The sequence below is a fragment of the Zonotrichia leucophrys genome, chromosome 8 (assembly GCF_028769735.1).
Source record: "Zonotrichia leucophrys gambelii isolate GWCS_2022_RI chromosome 8, RI_Zleu_2.0, whole genome shotgun sequence".
NCBI classification, from domain to species: domain Eukaryota; kingdom Metazoa; phylum Chordata; class Aves; order Passeriformes; family Passerellidae; genus Zonotrichia; species Zonotrichia leucophrys.
The window spans coordinates 890,542-907,578 of record NC_088178.1 but is presented as its reverse complement, the minus strand read 5'-3'; the positions used below and the strand labels follow the sequence as shown (position 1 = coordinate 907,578).

Genomic DNA, 17,037 nt, shown 5'->3' with positions numbered 1-17,037 from the left:
ACGGCTGCTGAAGAGGTTTAGAGTATTAAGGAAATGCAAATGTTTTTCTGGAGCAAACCACTGTGTTCTGCCTGCCACAGCAAGTGTTTGGCACTGGGATTCTTCTGTACTTCTTTAGGAAAAATTGTGGTTGCTTCTTTCCCTGATAAACTTGAAGGTGATGTTAGCTTTCAGAAAAGAGTGTAAACAGAGTCTGAGTTGCCAGGTTTTCTTCCTTTTTCATGAGGAACACAGAGAAATCTCAGTCATGAGGGGTTTCTACAGAGAAGAAAACAAACAGAAAACCTTGTGCTGAGTTATTTCCAAACAAGTGCTTTCTTTTTCAGTAGTGATCCTTTAAACTAGAGCACACAGGGTATATTTAGATGTAAAGAGACGTACTGTGGGGGAAGGCATTTTTCAGCTTTTGTTGAGAGACGTTTTGAGATCACCTGGAGATGGGGATTTTCCCTAAATGAAGCTGCTCTTACTGAGAGGGGATCAGAAGTGGTCTGGAAAGCAGAACTGTTTGCAAACCAGCTGGAGGTGCATTCCTGGCTGTCCCCCAGCCACAAGGTTGGCCTGGTGTTGCAGGTGCCTCCCCTCTCAGGGCATGGGGAGGGTTTCTTGTGGTCTTTGCCACTGCAAAATCTGCTGCTTGCTCCAGTGTAAGGTCAGCTTTAAAGCCTACAAGAGATCCCAGTTTCTGTTCATTCGTGCCTTTTTGGTGGGTTCTGCAGTTTTCAGGGCTGTGTTTGGAGAGCTGGTGTTGTGCTTGGCAGCAGGCTGGGCACTGCACCCTCTGTGAGCCTTTTCAGTCCAGATCAGCTGCTTTTGGAGGTTAAAATCCTGCTGCTGGTTGCTGCTGGAGTTCCATCCCTGGCAGCAGTGCTGGTAGTTTCACTTCTGCCATCTCACTCTTGCATCAGCTGGGGTGATGTGTTCAGCTGCTTGGCTTTCAGGCTCTCGCTAGATCCCTCATTTCTGTCCTCTGGTGATTTCCTTCCCAGCTTATCTGTGCTCTTCTGAGCAGGCAGAGTGCAAATGAGCAAGTGCTGCCCAGAATATTTGATGGGAAAAATGCAAGGGATATGTGCTAGAGCACGGTGTAGCTTCCATCAGAGGCATTTCCTTGCAAGGAGTGCCGAGTGCTTTGGCATTTTCAGACCTTTTTTGACCACTGTTAATATGGGAAAGCTCCTCTCAGTTTGCCCCTTCCTTTCTGGGGAGACAAATCTGAGAGGGACTGTACCTATCAGCTGCTCTACCCTCAGTGTTTTGTTCCAGTTTGAGGGCTGTTCATCAGTGTTTCCAGCAAGTTAATGCTGAATGCCCCAGCTTTAGTGGCAGGATTTAGAGTCCTTTGTGAATTATATTTAGTGCTGATGGAGGCTGCTTTGTCAGCTGTGTGTCGTTGCCATGTAAAAACCAGCGCTGTTCAAATAAACTCTTCTGGGAAAGAGCCACCTTTCTTTTCTAACTGTTGTAATGTGTTTGGTTTGGGAACATCCTTTGAGTGGCCAGAGAACAAATGGGTTGCCAGAGTTGCAGTCCCAGGGGGAAGGCACCTGTGCACAGGTGAGGCAGAGCTGTGGGCTCAGAGTCAGAGTGCACAGCTGAGGTGATGTGAGCATTAATTACATGGGGTGTTTGGCACAGCTGTAGCAGTTCTAGAAATTGCCTTTTGTGGAGCTGGTGTTTCTCCTAACCTGCCTTCTTGACCTGCTGTTGAATGCATTGGGGTTCAGAGTTTCAGTTCTCCTGCCTCCTTCCCTGTTGTTCAAGTTGTTAGTTCTGTATTTTTGCACGCTGGAGAGAAATAATTTTTTTGGGGTGCTAAATAGTTCTGCTGTATTTTAGGCACAATGGGAATTGTGCAAAACAATTATGTTTCAAACTTTGGTAACTAATTTTGTTACTTCTTTGGTTGTCAGACCATTCATCTCTGGGGTCAGGGGAGAAGGGGGCCAACATCAAACATGGGGCACTTGAAGGAATAGTGCAGACCTTGGCTCTGAGAGTGTTGGGGTGTCTGGCTGCACATGCCTGTCTGGAAGAAGGCCAGAATGGCAGGTTGGACAGCCTGGCTGCAGTGGGAATGGCATTGGGGTCTGTGAAGTGTTCTCCTAGCCTGAAAGCAAGCCTGCCAGCAACATGCTTTGCATATCTGATTGCTGTGCTGGCTAATACCAAACGTACCATCAAAGTTCACAATGGTTTTCACTGCTTACAGCTGCTCTGCCTTTACTCTTACAGGACACTGAGTTCTCAGTAAAGAAGCAAACAGCATTTTGGTGTCTAAATTATGGCTGTGTGGCTCTCCCAGCTTGTATATGGCCAAGTTCACAAACAAAAGCCTTCACTGGTACTTGATGCAGCGGGTTTAAATCAAGGTTACAGAAAGTGGTTAGGAATGGTCCACCTGCCCTGGCTTTGGGTCCAGATGGGGTCAGCAAAGGAAAAATTCAAGTTCAAAACCCATCCCCAAAATTAATTTTAAAAAACTCCTACACCAGTTTTCAGACAGTCTGTTTATTTGAAACGGTGTAATGTGGTTGTCTTCCAAAGAAGCACCAGGTCTTAGGAATTACATGACATCAGGATCTGGCTTTGAGTGGGAGGGCCCTGTGCCTGACTTGCTAGTGAGCTTGGAATTGTTCTTGGATGGCTGAGTGAGAAGTAATTTGATGTGACCCATGGTGAGAGCCAGTCTGGTCTCTGGGGTGACAGGTTGTTCAGCTCACCTCTGTGTCAGGTGATGTTGTGGGAGCTATTAGAAGTGGAGAGAAATCAGGCAGAGAGATGGCACACTGTTCATGCCCTGAGAGCAAGTTCAGCTTTGGCTACACCAAGAAGCCATCTGTTTTTCCTTGTCTGCTTTCCTAGCTGGAGGCTCCCTGGTCCTGCTTTCTGCTGCTGAAGAGATCACAGTGACGGATAACCCGAGCAGAACTGAGCCTTCCTTACAAGCTCTTCTGGCTGAGCCTGAAGTCCAGGCTCCTCTTGGCATCCTGTTTTCCTCTTGATGCCTGATTTACAGACAAAGGGGTCGATCAGGATGTTTGAGGCAGAATCCTTTTTCTCTGAAGATTTGTAGGCCTGGGGACAGTGTGCTGTGACCGGGGCTGTGCTGTCTCCCCATGTGGGGACAGGAGTGTGCAGAGCACGGTGTGGGCTCTTCAGCAATGGGAACAAAAAGCAGAACGACACCAGGCATTTTGAAAGTAGAGTGCAAGAGTCCTTGGAGACCTGTGCTTCCTGCTATCGGAAGGAAAATACTGAATACTGAAGCGGGCTGGCCGATGGAGTGCTGCCCCCTGAACGGGCCGGCTGCGGAGGGGAGCGGCCGGGGCAGCGCCGAGCGAGGCTTTGCCATCGGGCGGCCCCGCAGGGAGCGAGCAGCCACAAGCCGTCTGTCTGTCTGTCTGTCTGTGTGTCGGTGTGTCGGAGCGCTGTTTGTGGCACGGCTGCGGAGCGGGCGGTGACAGCCCCAGTTGCTGTGGAGATGTGCCAGCTCCCGGCCCGCTGCTGCCGCTGCGTTTGGGGATGCTGTGCTCGGGCTGAGGCGTGGACAGGGGAGGAGAGCGAGGCTTATCCGGGCGAGGCAGGTGCTGGAGGACCCTGTGCCTCGAGGCTCTTATTTAACCCTTTCATTGCTGACACCTCTAACAGAGCTGGCTGCCACAGGCAGGATTCCCTTGGGTGTGTGCTGGAAGCCTGGGTGCTGCCTTTGTTCCTGCAGCACTGGCAGATTGGCAGGGGGATGCTGCTGCAGCAAACCGGGGCAGATGTGCTGCTGCTGCTGCAGGCCAGGGCAGATGTGCTGCTGCAGCAAACTGGGGCAGATGTGCTCTGCAAACCGGGGCAGATGTGCTGCTGCTGCAGGCCAGGGCAGATGTGCTGCTGCAAACTGGGGCAGATGTGCTGCTGCTGCAGGCCAGGGCAGATGTGCTGCTGCAAACCATGAGGCGCATTGGACGCAGCAGGAAGCCTTTAGCTGCCATGGTCCTTCCCAGCTGCCGGTGACTTCCTGTGGCCCCTGCTGGCCCTGGAGGGCTCAGGGTGGCTAGGAAGGCTGTGGGCAGGCAGGAGGGCTCTGCAGCACGCCTGCAATGGGCAGTCCCGGTGCTCAGTGCTGTGTGACAGGCACTGCTGTTGGGGCAGGTTGCATAAGGAAGGCATCCAAGGAGTGGAGGGCTGCTGGGTTTGTTGCGGCTGCCAAGGTCTCTCCTCTTCACTCCCCACCCCCGATTTGTTTTTTTGAGTCTCCTTTCGGTCTAGGGCGTGTTCATTTGCTCATTTGTGTATGTGTTTCTTTGCCAATGTGCGAGGCGTGTGGTGGGAGCTGCCCTCCGCCCTGGCTGGCTCACGTAAACTTTGTGGGCTGTGCCTTTGTGGCCGAGCAGCTGAGAAATGAAGCCCTAGCTACAGAAATGTCCAGCCCACATCCTAAAGGCTCCCCCTCCCTGACAGTGGGGTTTTGGCAGAGGTCAGTAGGTTTTCAAATGGGAGATTGGCATTTCTGAACTCCACTGCAGTGCATGGGTGTCTCCTGCAAGCTTGTGAGACCAGCAGCTGCCACAAACCTTTGGTGTGATGGATGTGGCTGTGCCTGGTCTGCCTCCATCTCCTTCCTCTGGCTGCTCCAGCTGCTTCTGAATGAACCCAACAAATATCAAATGTGAGTGTCATCTGTAATATAGAAAATGTCATCCTGATGTCTGTCAAAGGAGCCTTAACCGTGAATCAGCTTTTCATTATTTGCTGACTTTATTCTTTAAAGCTAATAAAGCTTCTTCCTACTGCCTCAAAACTTTGAAAACATTGATCAAACCTAATTCACCAGTAGCACAAGCACTTTAACTGGTGCTCACTTTGGTATCAGGATGCTGTGCAGTCCTGTTGTTCTGGATGCTGGGTTTGGAAGAGGCAAATCAGGAGAATATTTAACTACATTTGTGCCCATGCCTGGCTTTGCAGGCAGCATGGTGTGAACACAGGTGAGTTTGACCAACTCCTTTATACTCCATAGCCTGTCTGAGAAACAGATTTAATCCCTGTTTTGTCAGTGGTTGGGTTTTTTTCCCTTCCTTTAAGTCACCCTGTAAAGGGATTTGAAATCATCCAACTGAAGAGTAAGAAACCAACGTATAACAGTGTGTGCAGGAACTGAGATCCAGCTGAGCCCAACAGATGTGTGAAGAGCTACCCCTGTTTGTGTGAAGAGCTACCCCTGCTCTTGCTGAGAGGATTTCCTAAAGGGAGAGGAAGCTGCTGGTTCTCAGAGCACCTAGCTGGAGGTGAACAGTTGGTGTCAGACAGGCTGATTCCCTGCAGGTGTGACTTGGAACACGTCACGTGTGTGACACAACTGCCACAAGGAATTCTGCTTGGCTCCCTGAAGGGTGTGTGGAGCTGTGGAGGTTTGGCTTTAACACCTGTGTGTCTCAGCAGTGCCCTTTCCTTCCCAGATTACTGAAGCACTAAGAGATGAGAAGTGCCAATGGAATATGCAAACTCTGCCTTTTCACCCAGGGTTATTTGGCTTGCAGGGACCCTGATCTCTTTGTGCCCTTGGTGAGTGCCCTAGAGCCAGCCAGCAATGTCTTGACCTACTGAAGGAAGACATCTCTCAGCATTTTCCAATTGTTACATTGGATTAGAGTATCTAAGCCCAGATGTGCTTTACTCCTCGGTTATATTCACTTCAGGTAGCAAATGTGCCTGTGTGGAGTTCTAGGATCTTGTAAAAATTCTGCAGATCTGCAAAATTTTAACACACCCACCCCCTTTTGCTTGCTCAGTTTGGAGTAGGCATGTATGTAATGTATTTGGAGTGAGCAGGACAGTACTTCAGCTATAAAAGGATAGTGTCTGGCTGTACATGTGTGTCCTTGTGAGGTCCTGGGTAGAACCTGTTGTGTAAAATAAGCTGCCATCCTCATACCTGGCTGAACAAGACCTGCTTGCTCCAGCATTTCTTCTATAGATCTTAGTCTCCAGAATCTTAAGAGCTTAATTCTCTGTATGAATGCTGGGAAGAGGATTTCAAGATCCTTGAGAAGAAGAGTAATGAAAATACTGGCTCTGCAATTTTTTCCTGGCTGCTTAAACCTTACTCAAATGGATCTATAGCCAGAACAGCTGATTAAAGGTCAGCGTGGTGGGAAATGTGAATGAAGGACTATTAGGTTTCTTTGCAGGTTACTCAGGTTATGTTTCTGTCATGACAGAAGCTGGGGTGCCTGACCTCTGCCTCCTCTTTTGATTTCATCTTGCCTGGGAGCTTCCCTGACAATGGGACCGGGGATATTGAGGGAGTTGTCTCATTGAGCTTTGGAAAGTGAGGAAGCATCTTCCTGAGGCTCTGCTGCTGCCCTTGACCAGAGCCCACACCTGCTGTGTCAGTGACATCAGGGGACAGTATTTCTGCCCTGCCTTCTCCCCTGGCTGGCTCCTAGGGCAATGCAGAGCCCTGCCTTTGGTGTGTGAGTGCAGCAACAGGTTTGTCTGTGTGCTGTTCTTTTCTTGCTGAGAAGCTGCTGGTGCAGCTGGCTCTTGGTGTGCTGCAGACATGCAAACCTTCCTGAAGCAGCTGTGTCCCCAGAGTGCTGTGCAGGGCTGGGGCCTCCCCTGCACAGACACCCCTGAGCTATGTGCAGAATGGCTCTGTTTGTCTGGGCAAGCAGTGTAGGGGGGTGTCTCCCTCCAGTTCTCCTTCCATGGCTCGTGGTTTATTTTGGGACTGATGTGGGTGTAAAGTGTCAGCCTGAAGCAAAACACTCAGCGTGGACGTTGAGAGCACAGGGCTAGGAGGCTGCTTGCTGTCCTGAAATGCTGAAATAGCTTGGATGAGGTGAAACTGTCCAGTGGCCAAACGGAAACCAATTCCTTCCTTATAGCCCTGGGCTGATTGAGGTTTTCAGAGCTCAGAGGAGAGAGCTCCTGGCATGGAACACTTTCTCTAGGAACAGCTCTTCACAGCTCTTAACCTGCACAAAGGCTATCTGTCCTCCTGCCCCAGCTCCCATCTTGTACTTGGAGTCCCCTATAACTGTGGTGCATCCTGTTATTATTCTCTGCTTCTGTGGGGTTTAATTAAAATGCAGGTCTTTAATTTTTAATTTTTCCTTCCTGTTGATTCGACTGTCTCTGCGTGAACGAGGTCTCGGTGCAATTACTGTGCTCCCTGTGGAGAAACAGACATTTAATTCAGCCAGCAGACTTTTTCTTGGAGGGGGTTTATTTTCCTGATCTTCCTACTCAGAGGGATGCAAAAGCAAAACATCCAGTGAGTAAAGAATGCCACACTTTCCTTGGTTGTTCTGGACACGTTTGCTGCATCTCAGTTACCAAAATGTTGTGTTCCTTGCAGAGAGCTGCCTCCTTAAGCAGAGGGCTTGTGGTGAAGCTGCTCAGCACACGTTGCATTAGCAGGTCGAATTTTGTCTTCACGACTCTGTTCTTGCAGCAGTGATGTAAAAATACGGAGTTTTACTGTAGCATTAAGGTGTCTCATGATTTGTTGACCTGAGAACAGGACCAGGCCAAAGTACCTTGGTGCCTGCTTGCTGTGGGGGCCAGAAGAGACAGAGGCTCCTGCTGCTGTTTGGGACCCAGCTGAGCTCCTGGCAGGGAGATCGACACTGAACCTTCAATAAAGAGTGGAAATATTGGCTCTCCGATTTCCATTGTCCTTATTTAAGTCTGCTTCAGCTAACTTAGTGCTTTTGCTAGCTGAACTCTCCTTGTGCAGCTGTAGGTCACTGCTGAAACGTGCAAAGACAGGATTTCTCTGCACCTCCTGAATTGCAGTCCCAGGCTTTCAAAATACTTCAGGTTCTTTCAGCTCCAGACCTAAGGCTCCCTCAGTTCCCCTTGTGTGTGCCAGGTTATTTTCTCTGTGTTCACAGAGATCATATCTATATGTATCAGACACTTCCAAATGTAGCCTTGTTCTCTCTCCACGTCTTTCCAGCTCCAGCCATGTCTGTTCTGTTTGACTTGCTGGTGTTTAACCTAACAGGCTTGTTGATAGAAGTGGCTTGTGAGGCTGATCCCTGTTCTGACCCCTGAGACTTGCTGGGAGCACAGTAAAACCTTGGTGAAAGATAGGTGCAGTGTTATCAGAGGCAGTTCTGGCACACAGATCCTTGCTGGACCTGTGAGTAGTTTGGGATCCTCATGCTGGTGGCAGGGACACACTTGGCATGTGATTTGAGTGAGGTATGGCCCCTTTCTGCCACGTGTCCTGAAGATTGCTTTGATTTGTAAGCTGCCAACTTAGACTGAAATAGTGTGTTGAGGGTAAGAGTGATTTGATGGGATTTAAACTGATTTTTATCCATCCCCCACACACCCTGCCCCCCGCCGATGGAGAGGATAAACATTCCATTGTTTTTTGTGTGAAGTGCCTTTTAGTACCAGCAGCCCAGCACTGGGGGATGAAGAAAGCAGATGTGTCCCGTGTCTTTTTAAACTGCTTTTGTTTTTCTGATCACTGTAAAGGAGGCTTTTAATTTTTTTAATTTTTTTTTTCCCCCCAAGCAGCAAGTGCTCCGCAGGGTTTGATCAAAGCTCATAAATGATGAATTGAAGGAATGCCCGGCGGAGAACAGAACGCCCTCCTTGTGCTCTGCTCTGTGTGCTGAGAACACCATTGTTCCTTCCCGTACCTTTTCCATCCTGGAGCTGGGGGCTGCAGAGAAAAGGCCTTTGTTCCTTGCCTGTCAGCTGAGACAATGCCAGTGTGTTGTCCTACCTCTGCTCTCAGCACCTGACTGGCTGGAGCTCTGTGGCTTTTGGCAGGCTGAGCACAATTGTCCTCCAGCTCCAGCGTTACAAGGAAAGCAAACAGCTTCACAGCCTCCCTCCTGCAGGTGCTGGCCCACGTGTGTGTGTCTGTGCTGCTGTTTCCTTTGGGATGCACAGGAAAAGCCAGCACCCTCTCCTGTGCTCCAGGTTGGGAGATGCTGCTTCACCTGACTCCCAGTGCACACAGGGGGACAGGAGGGGACAGAGACCCTGGCAGTCCTGGGTTTTCCACCTCTTGGTGACTTCTGCAGCATCTCTGGTGTGCTGTCTTGTGATGCAAAGCTCTGCAAAGGACAGAGCTGTAGTCCTCTCTTCTCTTGGTTTTTGGGGGTTTTAGCAGGAACAAGAGCTTTGCAAGTGAGGAGGGAGAGCAGATGGCATGGGTTGGGGTGGAGAGGAGAGCAGGGACATGTTGTCCTGGCAGGGATGTGTTTGGGGAGGTGCTGGAGTGCAGATCATGAGCCTGGCTCTTCACTGCTGCCGGCCCTGTGTGAGAGACCAGAGTTCAGGCAGAGCCACGGGTGCTTCAGGATGAGAGCAGCGCTACTTGCTTCAACACCTGCCCCCACTGCTGTTGGGAAGAGCCTTTAGCTGCCTCTCTCCTGCTGTTTGACACCCAGGCCCATCCTGTCTGCCCTCAGGCATTTCAGCAAATCAGTGGGAAAGGTGGTGGAGGTGCAAGTCAGCCTGGCAGTGCTGCATTACCTGGCACCAGAGTGAAGTGCCGTAGTTCAGGTGCAGGCCTCAGTCAGTGGCACTTGTGCCAAAATCCAGCAGCAGCTCCTCTTTCATTCCCATCTCCTGCTGGACTTCACCCCTCCATGAGCAGCCCTGATGTTACACTTGGTCTGGGAGAAAGAGCTCGGCAGTGGGTGTGAGAGGAGCAGTGCTGATGCCTGCTAACATTCCCTGCCAGAGATGCCCATGCCATGGAGTAAGGACCTGACACAAAGGCAGTGCTGGCTCCTGGCCAGCGTGACAGATGATGTCTAGTCACTACAGCCCGCCCAGCAACTTTCTCTGGCCTCTGCTATCCTCAAACTGAGCTGTCTTGGTTTCAGGTTTATCTTTGCCTGAAGTTTGTTTAGGGGTATGCCTCTGAATTCCCCCGGCTGGTGGTAACTTCTGTGAAACTGTGACAGCCCCAAGGTTCCTGTTACCCAGAGCCTGAACTGGGCTGCAGAGGCTGAATTCCATCTGCTCCCTGTGCTGGGAGGCAGAAGTGCAAACAGCTCTAAGCAGAACAATGTAGCATTGCCTGGGTGAAGAATGTGATTTACTTGCATATGTGTGGCATGTGAGCACCAGGGCCAGAGGGCACCACTCCAGTCCTCTCCTTTCTCTTTCCTTTTTTTCTCCCTGCCCTTGCCTGAGCCACTTGCTAGCACTTTTGTTTGGGGGTGAGCACAAGAATGTGTGGGTTGACAAGAAGAGGTGGCAGCGAGATCTTTGGGAGCCAGGAGTCTGAGACTGAAAAAGCCAACAATCTAGGAAAGCCTTGTAGACAAGTTTAAAATTAGATTGACCCTATGCTTTCATATTGCTGGAATTTAATTCCTCTGACCCTGAAGCTTTTGGTCTGGCTCAAAGCAAGGGTTCCCAGGCTGTGGTCAGTGGAGGCCAGTGCTGTCTGAGGCTCTCGTGTGGCCATGGGCTTGTATCAGAGACAGATGCACCCCCTGCCCACCTCCTTGTATTTATGAAAGGTTGGAGAAGTTCAGTCTTGAGAAGCCAAGGAAGCCTCACATATTTCTGCTGTCTTTGTCTGTATCAGCGTGGGGCTTGTGTCTGGAGCCTGTTCTCCCTCAAACTGGGATACTGCTGTGTGTAAAATCTGATCAGAGCTTTTCCTTTTTCAGGCGTGATTGTAACTGTTTCTCTTCTGTTCCTGTTTGCAGGTTGTGCAGCTTGACATTAAAGAAACTGGTAGTCTTAAAGGAATTGGATAAGGAGCTTATTTCCGGGGTCATTGCTGTCAAAATGCAGGTAATTACTGCCCAGTTCTAAGAATTGTGGTGTTTGACTAAGAATTCTGGCAGGTGCCCAAACTGAGCTTTCAAATTTCAGAGGTCTCTGCCTCAGCTAAGGTTCCACAGACTTCTTCAACTTCTGCAGCTTCCACGTTGCATCCACAGACTTCTTCCCAAGCCCATCAGGGTGCTCTGGATCTGTGTAGACTCTTCTTACCCTTCTCCCACGTTCCAAAAGTAATTTCACTGTTATAAGTGAAGAATATTCTTCACCAATGGCTCAGCATGAGCTTATCTGCACGTAAAAATGCTCTTCACAGATCACATGTCCCCTTTTCTTCCTGAGCTGGCACTAAATCCCAGCCTGGATCTCTGTTTAGCAGTCTAGGGCTGAACATCTTGGTAACTGGGTCTTGGTTTGGGGGAGTGTGGGCCTTCCCCTGCTGCTGGGCAGCTCTGCTGTGTCGAGTCCATAGCCAAGCTTGTCAGTGGGTTTGTAGGGTGCCTGTGCAGACTAATTGCTTTTCCTAAAATACAGTTGTCATCCTGAGTAAATAGCCCACTTCAGAGCAGATGTTTGTGCCATTTAATGAGGTGCCTCCATGTAGGTCACTCTGCCTGGAGGGGGAAGGAAGGGGGCTCGGTGCGTCACAGCAGCGCCTGGGCCCACGTGCTCCCATCTCTGCACACCCTAAAGTGCTTAACCAGGAAAAGCCTGGCAGACCTATAAGTAGAACATTAACTGGGCTGGAAAGCTGCTGCTTTTCAAACGAGGAGCTAGGCAAACCCCTGCAGAGAGCTGGTTGTGTCAAAGCAAGCAAAGTCTCGTTTGGAAGGTGAAATCGGGAAGGAAAAACACATAGCTGAGGATTTAATTGGTGTCTCGCATCTCTGAGTGGTCCAGCTGGGATAAAAATGTGCCACTCTTATGTTGGAGGGGGTTTGTGCACCCAGAGCAGAGGGCAGAAAGGCAGGGAATTGCTTCACACACCTGGATTTGTGTTAGCCTCAGAAGAAGCCCTGCTGTGGGTTTCCAGGCTGTCAGATACTGCTTATCAAGGCTGAAAGCTTTCCATATGTTTGTACTCCTAGATGATGAATGCATCACTGTAAGCACCTGAGGCTTGTCAGAGACTGATCTGTGCCCAGAGAGTGCCAGACTTGGGTTGAAGAATTCAGAAGCTTTTATTAGAGCAAGACCTTCTTTTCCTGTCCAGATTACTGCTGCTTACACTTTCTATAGGGGAAGGCTTGCCCAGACCCGCAGATCCAAAGGGAATTTTAATATGTGGGAGTTTCACATCCCATTTTGTGTGTGGGTTGTGGTCTGCACTGCTGCAGGGTTCAGACACTGGAAGCTGAGCAGTCCTCTCCACAGCAGGGCCTGCTGTTAAAAATCCCTTCAGAGCTTGCAGGTTATGATGCTGATGCTGACAGGCTTTTCCAGGGATGCTTTATTTGCCAGCACTCAGGTTTCTGACGTGGCTCTTGTTTGAGGCTGGTGGCACTGGATCATCAGATACGAGGTCTCTGTCAAATGACTGCCTTTGTGTGGGGAATTGCACTCGAGTTGTCAGACAGCAGAGCCCTTCCAGAGGGGATGACTGAATCCAGACCTAATGAGAGCATCCTACCTGCATCTCCCATGTTTCCTTGCAGCCTCCAGAGCAGAGATGTTCAAAGAGTTGTCAGCTGTGTTTCCTGAGCCGTTGCTCTGTTTATCTGCTGTGCTCTTTTAAAAGCAGCTATATTTGGGCTTTCATTAGGTTCTGGTTGCGTAACCAGCAAAGCAAGCTTGCTGCCATTAGGAGCTTTGCACAAATGGAGCAGCTGCTGCTGCTGCCAGCAGCCAGGCTGGCTGTGCTTGGCTGGCACGTGTGCTGCTTTGTCCTGGGGGCAGCCCCTGGGTGCCTGGCTCTGCTCTGTGTGTGCTGTCACATCTGCTGGGGCTCAGGCACCTCGGTGTTCCCAGAGAGGAGCTGGAGCTGGGCAGGGCTGAGGCAGGGCTGCAGATCACAGCCTGAGCCCTGCCTTTGGGGAGGAGGGGATGGAGACAAGGCTCTGCTGCTGTCTCATCTCCTGATGCTCTCTGAGGCTGATGGGGCAGACCACATTTCCCCCTGGATGTAGCTTGGAGGTGTTTACCCCCCCAGTCTGTCTCTGATTTCCCAGATGCTGCTTTTTTGAGAGCTCCAGTTCTGTGCCCGTCTGGACAAAGCCAGATCTGCAGCCTCAGCAGAACGCTGAGCCAGAGACCTCTGAAACTTGCACTGTGTTTGAACAGTGCACAAGGGTTTGCTAGGCAGCAGTCTGTCATGTTTTCCTGCTAGTTTTCCTTCAAATATTGCCTGGAATGAAATGCTCACACAGTAAATAGCCTGGTAACTCTGTTAGCATAAGGCAGCCCACACACAGGGTTCATTTGGAGTTGCCCTGTGATACATTAAATCTCCAGACTCCACCGAGATGCTTAGTGAATTTTTTCTTTAATATCCCTAGCTACTGGCAATTGTTTAAACAGGTTGAAGTCCCCATGTTCCCCGGGGAGGGGTGTGTGCACAAAAAGAAAAGCCCAGTCTGCCATGGCTAACACCAGAGATTTAAGCATGATGCTGCAGCTCCAGACCCAGGAGACAAGAGCCTTGTACCTATTGGCTGCAGTGAAAATAGGAGACTTGGACTCCGGGGATGGGGGTTGGCTCACAGCTTTTCAGTGCTGGGGTTTGGCAGAACAAAAGCTGCATTGTTGCAGTTAGGGACAGTAAATATGCCCAAATCTTTATTAGTCAAATATCTCCCTTTCATCTCATTAATATTTCACAGAAGTACAAGGTCAGAGCCATCCGTTCACTTCTGTGTGGTAGTCCCTGACAACGTTTCCTGGTGTGCAGTAAACAGGGCTGGGATGGGATGTGAGAGGTGCCTCGGGGCAATTCACAAGCGCTGGACTTTGTTTCCCTGCAGGGCTCCAAGCGCATCCTGCGCTCCCACGAGATCGTGTTGCCCCCGAGTGGACACGTGGAGACAGAGCTGGCCCTGACCTTCTCTCTGCAGGTAGGGCTGGGCTGGGCTGCTCCTGCCGGGGCTGCTGCTGCTCCCCCGGCTGGGCTGCAGGGAGCAGGGCTGCCTGGGGGCTGCCTGGTGGGATGCAGGGCTGCCTGGGGGCTCTGAGCTGGAGCAGGGCTGCCTGGTGGGATGCAGGGCTGCCTGGGGGCTCCCAGGTGATGCAGGGCTGCCTGGGGCTCTGAGGTGATGCAGGGCTGCCTGGTGGCTCCCAGGTGTGGGGAGCAGGCTGCCTGGGGGATGCAGGGCTGCCTGGGGCTCTCGCAGGTGCTGGTGGACAGGGCTGCTTTGGTGGCTCCCAGGTGATGCAGGGCTCTGAAAGGGTGCAGGGCTGCCTGGTGCTCTGAGGTGATGCAGGGCTGCCTGGTGGCTCGAGGTGATGCAGGTGCCCGTGGAGCCCAGGTGATGAGCAGGCTGCTGGGCTCTGAGGTGATGCAGGGCTGCCTGGAAGGATGCAGGGCTGCCTGGTAGCTCTGAGGTGATGCAGGGCTGCCTGGGGGCTCCCAGGTGGGGAGCAGGGCTGCCTGGAGGCTTCCAGGTGATGGCAGGGCTGTTTGGTGGCTCTGAGGTGATGCAGGGCTGCCGTGGGGGGCTGCCTGGTGGGATGCAGGGCTGCCTGGGGGCTCCCAGGTGATGCAGGGCTGCCTGGGGGCTCTGAGCTGATGCAGGGCTGCCTGGTGGCTCTGAGGTGATGCAGGGCTGCCTGGTGGCTCTGGCTGCAGGTCCTGGTGAGCAGCAGCAGCAGCACAGCTTGTCTGAATCTCCTCTCAGGGTGCTGGCTCCCAGCTCCACCATAGGGCATCCTGGAGCAGGAAGGCTCTGCAGGCTCTCCTCTTCAAGGCATGGCTGTGGCAGGAGCTGAAGCCAAGCAAGTTTTTTGCTCTTTTTTGCCCTTTGTTGCCTTGTTAATGAGCAGGCAGTGGAGGATGGCAGCCATGAGGGTGGTGTGCAGTGTCAGGCTGACAGAAGGCAGGAGTAGCAATGAGTCAGGTGAGTCTGTGATTTGCAGTTGCTGAGGGAGGCACCATTTGGGGAAGCAGGAGCAGTGTGCTCATAGTTACTCCTGGCTCTGGAGTCACAGGAACAGCTGGGAATTGGAACAACTGCATCTTTTGGTTCCTCTTTTCTCCAAAGCCTGCTGCCCTGGTGCTGCCTCCTGAGCAGGGAAATAAGGTAAATAAGGGCTAGCTTGCTGAAAGTGAGAGAGAGGATCCTGCACACATAGAGCAGAGGCAGACAGACCTCAGGAGCATTCGTACCTGGATTGTCTGTGTTTTGTGACTGTGGATTGGAGCTTGACTTCAGGACTTTGATGTGGTAAGGGGAAAGGCTCAGGTGATGATGTGAGGCTGGTTGCTACCCAGACCTGTGCAGAGTGAAGCAGGAAAGCTTTCACTGCAGACAGATGATAACCCTGCGGATGGCTGGGTTAACTGCAGCATTGCATCCCCTGCTTTGTGAACAGGAATAACCAAGGATGCCAGGAATATCCACACCTGCATCCCGTGGCTGCAGCTTTCCCGTGGCTGGGAGCAAAGCTGTAAGACAAGCCAGGTCTCCCTCTGCCAGTCCTGTGTCAGCAAGGAGCAAGTCTGCAGATCTTTTTGCATTCATTTGGATTGTGGTGTGTTGGGTTTTTTCCTGGGGCTCAGAGCAATGCTGCAGCAGGGTGCAGAGCACTGCCTTTAACTGTTTCCCCTGATGGGGCTGGGGATTGAGCCAGAGCAGGGGAGAGGAGTCCCTGTGACACTGAGCCTGCAGCAGAGGTGAGTGAGCTTAAAGCACAGAGGAGCTGCTGGTCTCTGGCTGCAGGAAGGGTTGGTGGTCTTGGATGCAGAAAGGCCTGGGAAGCATTCATGAAACAGCACAGCTGGATTTTTATGGCAACTGTTACTGCTGCTTAATTGGACAATGGCTGAGAGCTACTTCTAGCTAGCAGCCATAGCTGAATTCAGCTCCAATCTGAATTTAGTGCCTGGGATATATTTGAGAGTGGTGATGGGCCCAAAGTAAAAGCATGTGTGTGTCACAGAGCAGGGTTTTGTTGTCTTGCAGCAGTCAGTATCTCCATATTGCACGGTCAGCTCTCGACACCTTGTGCCTGGCTCTGTGCTGCCTGCCTGGATTTGCAGCCCCTCGTGCCTTTGTGCTGCCTGCCTGCTCAGTTCCCTCTCCTGGGTGACATTCCTGTCCTTTGCAGGGAGAGTTCCCTTGGCAGAGCTGAGCTGGGGTGTTCTGCTGGCTGGTACAATGTGACCGTGTTCACAGGGCTCTGAGGATGAGGGAAGAGACGAGGATCTGACTCCATGTTTCAGATTATTTTATGATATATATTATATTAAAAATATACTAAAAGAATAGAAGAAAGGATTTCATCAGAAGCCAGAAAAAGAAAGAATGATAACAAAGGTTTGTGGCTCAGACAGAGAGTCCGAGCCAGCTGACCATTAATTAGAAACAACCACATGAGACCAATCACAGATGCACCTGTTGCATCCCACAGCAGCAGATAATCATTGTTTACATTTTGTTCCTGAGGCCTGCCAGCTTCTCAGGAGGAAAAATCCTAAGGAAAGGATTTTTCATGAAATGATGGCACAACATCACAGCTCTCTGGCATTAATTAAGAGCTCTGCACTTAATTCCTGTCTTTAATCTCATAAACCTTTCCAGATGGGAGAGATTACATTGTTGGGGCTTCAGAAAAAGTCTTGCCTTGACTCTCACTGTTCTGGTGTGTGCATTTTCTCACCCCACAGAGGTGCCTTGAGGTGTTTGGTGCTCCCTCTAAAAGCTTTCAAATGTTTTGAGCCAAACTATTTTCTTCTCCAGTTTCTGTCATGGACTGACAGTCACTGAAAAGTTTGTGTTGAAGCAATTCTGGAGAGTTGATAAGTCATGGCTGGTGTTAAAAAAGCTGGACTGTGCTATCAGATAGCTCATCTTTTCTTCTGGAGGGCCTTCCTTTTCCCCCTCTGTGAATGCTCATCAGAGGAGGCCAGGCAGTACAGCTGAGACAAACAGAAACTTGTACATCTGTAGACTTGAGCTGTATACTCCCAAAAAACTGGACACATTCAAACTGAGCTGGCTGGCACCAAGGGTGACTTGGGACTTCAGTTCTGGGTTTGTACTTAGGCAGCCTTGGTGTGGCTCAAATGCTGTGAACTGAGAGCAAGGAGTGGGCTGAGAACAAGGAGTCCCCTTCCCT

The 17,037-nt window shown here is 50.9% G+C and overlaps 1 protein-coding gene across 10 annotated transcripts in view; it reads left to right on the top strand.

The window, feature by feature from the left end:
- Positions 1 to 17,037, top strand: part of PACS2 (phosphofurin acidic cluster sorting protein 2) — a 77,394-nt gene that overhangs the window by 15,645 nt on the left and 44,712 nt on the right. For all 10 annotated transcript variants that reach the window (XM_064720254.1, XM_064720253.1, XM_064720251.1 and 7 more), the window contains exons 2-3: positions 10,692 to 10,779; positions 13,728 to 13,817. In XM_064720254.1, coding sequence (XP_064576324.1) covers positions 10,692 to 10,779; positions 13,728 to 13,817 — 178 coding nt within the window. The remainder of the gene's footprint in view (positions 1 to 10,691; positions 10,780 to 13,727; positions 13,818 to 17,037) is intronic.